The 9122-nt window shown below is 34.6% G+C and overlaps 1 protein-coding gene across 1 annotated transcript in view; it reads right to left on the minus strand.

The window, feature by feature from the left end:
* Positions 1-706: 706 nt before the first annotated feature.
* Positions 707-9122, minus strand: part of LOC144444452 (programmed cell death protein 6-like) — an 8656-nt gene continuing 240 nt past the window's right edge. Inside the window, exons 2-5 of the mRNA XM_078133874.1 lie at positions 6359-6536; positions 5650-5802; positions 4942-5085; positions 707-3974 (exon numbers count right to left, since the gene is read on the minus strand). Coding sequence (XP_077990000.1) covers positions 3745-3974; positions 4942-5085; positions 5650-5802; positions 6359-6536 — 705 coding nt within the window. The 3' untranslated portion in view covers positions 707-3744. The remainder of the gene's footprint in view (positions 3975-4941; positions 5086-5649; positions 5803-6358; positions 6537-9122) is intronic.

The raw sequence follows: 9122 nt of genomic DNA on the forward strand, positions 1-9122 counted from the left end.
GGGGCCAGTACATAGAACCATATGGGGTTTGATTTTGCTTACAACCCCCCCCTCCCCACCAGCTGTGCTATAAATAAAAAAACTAGAAAGAATTATCCAAGGTGTGAAAGTTATTGCATGATGTAATGCTGTGTTAACGTGTTAACATTCAAGAAGTCATTGAATATGTACAGTTACTGTACACTATTAGAGTAGCTAACAGTCACCATAAATCATGCTAAACCTTGGTATTTCTCCTACATAAAAACTTGCAAACTTGTTCCTGAAGATTTTTAAATGTTTGTTACCAACTATAAACTTTTTCTGACTTGCTTACACTCACAATCAAAATTATTTACACAGTATGTTGGCTTCAAACCCCCTTTCATGAATTTGCAATCTACTGTCACTCAATGTACATTTCCCAGGTAATTTATGGAGAGCGCCCTCAACGACGAACATTATAGTTTACCAGGTATAGACATGTAACTGCATGGACTGGGCTTCACCTGTTCATTCCTTAACATGTGTCCTGTATAATCTGTTCATGTAGCTTTTGTCTTTAATGAATCATTTGGATAATTTATGAAATTATGGGATATATCGTACATTGTGGTTCAAAATTTTGCACTCCACCAATGTATGTAGGAAACCACTTTGATTAAACCCATATACTGTCACACATCAAAAAAACATTAATCACCAACCAACAATCATGTTTGCACTTTGATTATTTTATTTTACATAATGTTAACTACATGTTTATAGTTACTCTACATGAAATGTACTTTTTATACTCATTTTCGTGTTTTTGGACATCAAAAATAGCTTACTATGTCAATTTTTTTGAATGTTAAATTAGAGACCTTAGAGATGACAACACCAGAAAGTAGATTATGAACAGTACAAAAAAAAGAGAGATACGATCCTTAAATTGTGATTGAAATACAGCCATGTTGAAATATTTCCATTGAAAGTTAACATTGCTAAATAGACCGTGCTTATAAATCTCTTCTCAGTGATTCATGAAAATGATAAAAATAAACATTTCCATGATTCGTATTCTTGCAAATATTTTACCAATTTTGGGATTTATGTTTGTCAGTACAGGCATCATCACCTTACTACTAGATTTTATTTGTACAAAGAAAGAATTCATTCTAATTGCAAAAGGTACACAAAAGGTACAATATCTGATGACTGAAAATGAAAGTTTTATCATTCTGTTACATCCCGTTAGACACTGAAGAAGGACAAGTGACTGATTTGTTCAAAACATGTCTGTTTCTCAATCTAAAGTGGAAGAAGAGAACTTGTGTTTAAATCTTGGTGTTTCCATGATGAACATATACATAGTATAAAAGTTTACATTGAAGATTGATTGTGTTGAAGTCCAAAATTGATGACTGCATACAGCCTCAGTGAAAAAATGGCAACAATGCTTGTTGTTTAATATCTCAATCAGAGTCAATGGTAATTAAAGTCAAAAAAGCTCTGACAAATTATTAATCCACATCACTCCTGTAATACCCTGTTCAAGAAGTAAGTTGAACAATCTTGACAAAGTTGAGTTATTTTGAAAGTATTTCTGTTATTCACCTTTTGGGGCATTACAGAGTGCGGTATTTGGAATGAAAATTCCCTTAACACAGCCGTCCCACCCTCTGAATGACAAAGAGTGCAGTATTTGGAATGAAAATTCCCTTAACACAGCCGTCCCACCCTCTGAATGACAAAGAGTGCAGTATTTGAGCAATAACCAAATTCATCTAAAAAAAAGATGATTTCATTTTAGTTTGTTTTTTTAAGAGTTGTCAAAAAACAGCAACAGATTGTTTTCAAATACAATGAGTGAACGGGTAATGTCATTGAATTAGGACTTCACAAACTGATGATGTCATTGAATTAGGACTTCACAAACTGATGATGTCATTGAATTAGGACATCACAAACTGATGATGTCATTGAATTAGGACTTCACAAACTGATGATGTCATTGAATTGGGACTTCACAAACTGATGATGTCATTGAATTAGGACTTCACAAACTGATGATGTCATTGAATTAGGACTTCACAAACTGATGATATTGAATTAGGACTTCACAAACTGATGATGTCATTGAATTATGATTTTACAAATGGGTAATGTCATTGAATTAGGACTTCACAAAATGATGATATCATTGAATTAGGACTTCACAAACTGATGATGTCATTGAATTAGGACTTCACAAACTGATGATGTCATTGAATTGGGACTTCACAAACTGATGATGTCATTGAATTAGGACTTCACAAACTGATGATATCATTGAATTAGGACTTCACAAACTGATGTTATCATTGAATTAGGACTTCACAAACTGATGATGTCATTGAATTATGATTTTACAAATGGGTAATGTCATTGAATTAGGACTTCACAAAATGATGATATCATTGAATTAGGACTTCACAAACTGATGATGTCATTAAATTATGATCTCACAAATTGGTGATATCATTGAATAATGGCCACATGCTGAGTGATGTCATTGTGGCTTCAGAAACCAGTGATACAATTGCAGCCTCACACACTGGTGATGTCACTGAATTATGGCCTCACAAACTGGTGATGTCACTGAATTATGGCATCACAAACTGGTGATGTAATTGAATAATGGCATCACAAACTGGTGATGTCATTGAATTATGGACTCACAAACTGGTGATGTCATCGAATTATGGACTCACAAACTGGTGATGTCATCGAATTGTGGACTCACAAACTGGCGATATCATTGAACTGCAGTCTGGCAATGTGGTGATGTCATTGCATTGTGGCCTCATAAACTGGTGACATCATGGAAGTGTCTCCATAAAATATAACATCACTAATAATACTGTTTTACCTATCAATGTGTAGAACTACTCAATCAAAAATAATTTGTTGACTGCATGGTTATTTCTAGAAAATCACTGATTCTGATGAAACCTTCAATACATCATAACCATTGTTTAAGAACCTTTAATGACAACTAATTCTCTTATTTTGGTCTCAAATCCTTACAGAAGTTGACAATCATCAAAAAAAGCTACATTCTTTTATACTTTCCACACATTAGACTGATTGTCAGAGCCTATATCAAAACCAATCAAATTAGGTTATGAAGGTCAGGAATGTGAATATGGGAAAATTTGGGCCCTGTACTCTGAATAAGGTAGGTGAATACACAACTTTATGATATAGAGTCTTGAGTTATATGGAATTTAAATATTGTGAAATGTTTTATTTTTGTTTCACCTTACTGTTTTACTGAAATGAAAACCAATTTTCTTCAGAGAATCTGATCTTAAATCTAGCTACAACACCTACCGGTAAATTCCATCCCTTATCCAAAATTACACTTTGAAAATTAAACATTCACCAACAGAATATATTAATATCCCTGTAGTTTTAATATCAAATCCATTTATACAGTTTCTAAGGCTGCGTAAACCCTTGAAATTGGCCCTGTACTCTGGTTAATGTACTGAAACCATATCAACCTATAAAATCTCTTGTTAACTACCAGTATATTTAGCCACGTTAAGTGAATAATATTCAAAAAATAGAGCTAGGAAAAATGTGACCACAAGAATGAACTAGAAATAAGAATTCAGCACTTGTACATTTTGATCTAAATACGTTACAAAACAAATGAATGTAATATTCTCATACTTAAAAAAAAAATTGTGACATTAAAAGTTCACTTGAGTTTTGACATTGATTAGATCTCTAAAATCAAATAACAAGATTTAATAAGACCATTGACATAAATTCTTCATAATTGACGCTGATGCTACCTGCCATAGCGGTGTCTTTTTGTTTGAATGTATCTGTCAGTGATTTCATGAGGACGCAGCACTGGATAAATTCATCAAACTTCAGCTGACTTCTTGCTTGTCTATCGTACTTTGTTACAACCAGCTGTGCAAACTGGGCACTTAGCCGGTAACCCATTTGCGTGAAGGCTGTGTGAGAAAGAAAGAAAATGTTTGAAAGTTAAAGGCAAAAGTCAGAATCTGTGGGATAAAGTTTACTATAACGAACCATCAGGATTATAAGGGGGATTTTATGAGATTTTTTTTTTAATCAGTTGAACAGCTCTACCAGCTAAGAAGTGTTCCCTATAATAAAAGTATACACTATTTTTTTGTTGTGAGACATTATGATATAAACTGTTTTCAAATGAGTTACTAAACAGAAAGAGATAGGGAACACTAAGTTTTGTTGTGCCACAAGAAATTGCTGTTCATCAGTGGTATGTTAAGGGTATACTACAGCCAAGTATTTATCACATCCCATAATAGTCCCTGTCTGACCGACTTAGTAAATAGAGCACAATGACTATGAATGAAAGTATTGTTCTTTATCTTCCCTCATACCTAGATTTCAATTTAATAGACTTAATAAAACCTTCTCTAGCTCAGCTTAGAATCCATGCTGTCTTATTCGATACCATCAAACAAATGGAATATCCTGGAATAAGTATGGTTTGCTAGGTTAGTATCAGTAGCAAATGTCACCAATAAATAAATAAATTATAATACTGGATGATTCTTTCACTTTTTATCAACTTGTCTTCAAACAAGTTCAGTTTATTCAGTGTTAATGTATAAAGACACTAGAGTGCCTACAGAAAACCTGTGTTTTCAACTTGTCTCCCAACAAGTCCAGTTTAGTCAGTGTTAATGTATGAAGACACTAGAGTACTTAAGGAAAACCTGTGTTTTTCGGTAGAGTAAAACTGAATTACACCCTTCTTACTTACAGTCTGGCAAATTTAATGAAACCCAGATAAGAGCTTGAAAACCAACAACTGAGGAAAGAGGCAAGCAGTTTAAGTATTTGGGCTGGCCACAACAAATTACACATAATATTATAAGTCACAAGTGCTTATTGAATTACAAACATGAATCAGTGCCTAACACGACTTACCATTGTGAAGTTCATTGACATCAATCCGACCAGAACGGTCTCTATCATACTGTTGGTAAACCCCTCTCCACTGCTGTATGTAATGCCATAATGCTGAAAACTCATGGATGTCTATCTTACCAGAGTGGTCCTTGTCAAACATACCTGGGTGATGACAGAGTTGAAATTATCATATACTGAGATTTCAATTAGGACAATGAGATATATGTATATATACTAGACACCAGTCAGACTGATGCACTAGCTCACAGACAGACAGACAGACAGACAGACAGACAGACAGACAGTCAGACACACAAACACACACACACACACACACACGCACGCACACACACACACACACACACTCACACACACACACACACACACACACACACACACACACACACACACACACACACACACACACACACACACACACACACACACACACAACTTTTTTATTTGGCCTTATACTAGCCATAGACCCTCCACCCAGGGTGAAGGGTCTATGTACTAGCATAGTTTAATTACGGTTCTATGTAAGTATTCTCACTCGGCTTATAAACTCAGTTTATATTATACCACTTTTCAATGGGATATTAGACAAATTTGAAAGGATTTCACTGCAATGATAATTATTTTATGATTGACACATATTGTTATACTTACTGATCATAAGCCGACACGTCTCTGGGTTAAAGTGACTCCAGTCATTGTTATACTTACTGATCATAAGCCGACACGTCTCTGGGTTAAAGTGACTCCAGTCATTGTTAGTAAGTGCTTGTTGTAGTTCCTGTGCCGTTATTTTACCAGACCGATCTGCATCCACAGAACAAAACCAACCCCATATAGTTGGATCAACACCTGGGGGACAACCTATACAAAGCAAATACATTCTTTTAATATGTAATACACACAGTAAACATTAAACATATGGAATATTCTATCATCAGGGTACACAGGTAAAACAGTGTCCAGTATCTAGCTGCCATTTGAACTTTTTCTCAAAACTATTTTCCAAGCTGTTTGTTCTTATTTAATCATGTTGCTTTACTTATGTTGGTTGTTCATTTACTCCACTGTAGGGAGGTTATAAAAGTAATCATGTTGCTTTACCTATGTTGGTTGTTCATTTACTCCACTGTAGGGAGGTTATAAAAGTAATCATGTTGCTTTACCTATGTTGGTTGTTCATTTACTCCACTGTAGGGAGGTTAGAAAAGTAATCATGTTGCTTTACCTATGTTGGTTGTTCATTTACTCCACTGTAGGGAGGTTAGAAAAGTAATCATGTTGCTTTACCTACTGAACTATGTATCATCACCTAATAATTAAACAAAATCACCATCCTATAAAGTTAAAATATGATACATAATTAAACATATAATAACTCATCAGGGCGATTCCCCTAATGACATCAAAGTCTATATACCTGCTCCTTGTGGGGGTCCATATCCTGGATAGCCACCCTGTGGTGGGTAGCCCCCTGGTGCACCATATCCAGGTTGTGGTTGTGCATATCCTGGTTGTTGGTAACCCCCTGGTTGTTGTTGTGGGGGTGCTCCATACCCTGCTGGTTGACCATACTGTTGTTGACCTGGATAACCTCCCTACAGTGGAGTAAAGTAACAACCATCAGTCAATAAGAAAATGGAGTTTATTAAGGATTAATACTATATCATGTGAAGCCTTTTAATTGGTTGAGAAAACAAGGAAACGACTTTGCAGCACAACTGATTAATGAAGTTCCATGTTGTAACTATAACTAAAGAAATCTACTCACTGCAATGATCATTATCATGACAAGAAGTGAAAGTCACCATTTGAAAGTCATCTTTGCAACATAATACATGTATACATTAGCAAGGCAGGCCAATATCACAATTAATTTTCATACTTTCATACGAGAGATGATAGAGAGGACAAACATACATTTGACAAATTTATATACCTGAATGTCCCACTGTTGAAAATTGTTTTGACTTGCGATGTGTGAGAAGGTAGAATTAATTATACCAAAATACAACATGTTGCATTCAAATATCCACATGTCTGTACATATATATACATGTATCTTAGTATATACATACACTTAAACCACCTTAGGCTTGGGGTCATGACCTTTTATTGGTCATGGCCTCATTCCCAGAAAAAGATCCTAGTCAGTCGTTAAAATATTGGAATTCTCTGATATTTTATTGTATTTTTGATTGATAAAATAAACTTTTGTTGAGAATTCTACATGGTAAATGAAATTATTTGAAAATATGTAGTCTAAAAAAAGACTAGTCACAAGGACAGCCGTGGCTATGTATACATCATGTATGTCAATATACTAGTATTTACATCTACTATTTACATAGTGAAGTTTTGATAAAAAACATGGCAACCTCTTCTAAGATCACTAGAATCTGTCATTTAATGTGGGCGTTTCAAAATTGAGAAACAGCAGAAATATATGTCACACATAATGTACACAGAAAAGAATAATAATCTTAATGGATAGTTCAACTTCTTTAAGCATATAAACACTTGCCTCCCAAGAAGTCCAGTGAGGGCCATCCCTCATGGGTTCAGGGTTAATATGTTTTGCTAAACTGTAGAAAGTCCTAGACTAGAGTATATCAGAATGTACAATATGTACAATATGTCTGGAGTTCGAATAGATTTAAGTGTTTTTGTATCACCCTTTATCATAATCTCCTATAATTTAAAGAAATCTGGGCAGCTATTTCTGATTTAATACTGAAATGAATTTACAATTGTAGATTTGTTTTTGTATCAAACAAGTTACATACACAAGTTTTCTTCTTTCAAACAAATCACTTGTCCTTCTTCAGTGTCTAACTGGATCTGACAGAATGATCCAAATTTGCTGGTGTTGATCATGTATGGAATTACTGTTATATAACAGGCCACACCTCATTAGGCTACGACAACTAGCTGAATTCATTTTTCTTGCTTCACTGTCAAACAACTGCCTTTGTTTCAAAACAAAAAGACTGCTTGCTAACAGTTTTGATAACATCAATAAATGTAAACTCCTTCCTTCAATATCATGAATATGATTTTTCATTCACTGAAACAAAGGTCATTGTACTGTTGTAAGGGAAAATATTAGTTTTATGATTTATTATGATTATTAACTTCAAAATAATAATTATGATATTACATATGGTTCCACCAGCCAGGAATCCAATGCTGTCTATTTTTATTGTTTTGAGGTTTGTACTCACAATTTAAACCCTACAGATCCAACTGTTGAAACTCAAATAGATAAATCTGTATCACACACTTTTCGTGGATTTTACCATAGACAATGGAAAACAAATTTCTCCACTATGACTTTACCTGTTAAATTATGCCTTCAATACCTGCCAAAAAGCACATATTTCCTTACTCTGTCATTAATACAGATCTACCTCCCTCCTGACCTGCCCAATGTTCTAAAATACCCTATTCGACTCCGAGATCTTGATGAAAGTGCGATCAAGTGGAATCTATGGTCAATCAAAGATATTTAACGCATCCAATGCATAGGACAGTAGTATAGATTCCAGGGCATCTGATATGGAACAAAAACACTTTCATATTCAATATTTCCATTTCCTATGATTATTTTTAACTTGTGCACTGATTTAACTTGCCAAAATTGTGACACAAAAGAAAGGTACAGCAGTTAAGAATGGTACAGCAGTTATCTTCACGCCAATAAGATTTTTTTCAGACGATAGTATGAGGGTGATCCCTTTGTGAAAAATAAATTTGATAAAATTATATTCCACATCATAAAACCAAAACTGTTACAAATAATGAAAATGATCGTTCATACCATTCATAAATTAATTGATTCATATCTACGTATATACTTTTTATTTATTTATTTTTTAAATAAAATCGTCGCTACATCGTATTATAAGCTCTATTATATGCAGGTGTCGCGATCAAAATTACGGACCCTAAACGCGCATGTCTGGCGAGTTACGGAAATGAATAACTAACTATACAATACAATGACAATGTAGTTATACAGTTTCCGATTGGGTATGATGTGTGTTTGGTACGAAGGGCGAGGTGAGAATCGCGTTATTGTGATAACCAAACAACTGGCGACAAGCATCACTGGAACGACGCCAACTAAAATGGACTCCACTTCCCTGGTGTTGACCAAGTCCCTGCCGCTGTGTGATTCAAGT

Source organism: Glandiceps talaboti, chromosome 13 (assembly GCF_964340395.1).
Source record: "Glandiceps talaboti chromosome 13, keGlaTala1.1, whole genome shotgun sequence".
Lineage (NCBI taxonomy): Eukaryota > Metazoa > Hemichordata > Enteropneusta > Spengelidae > Glandiceps > Glandiceps talaboti.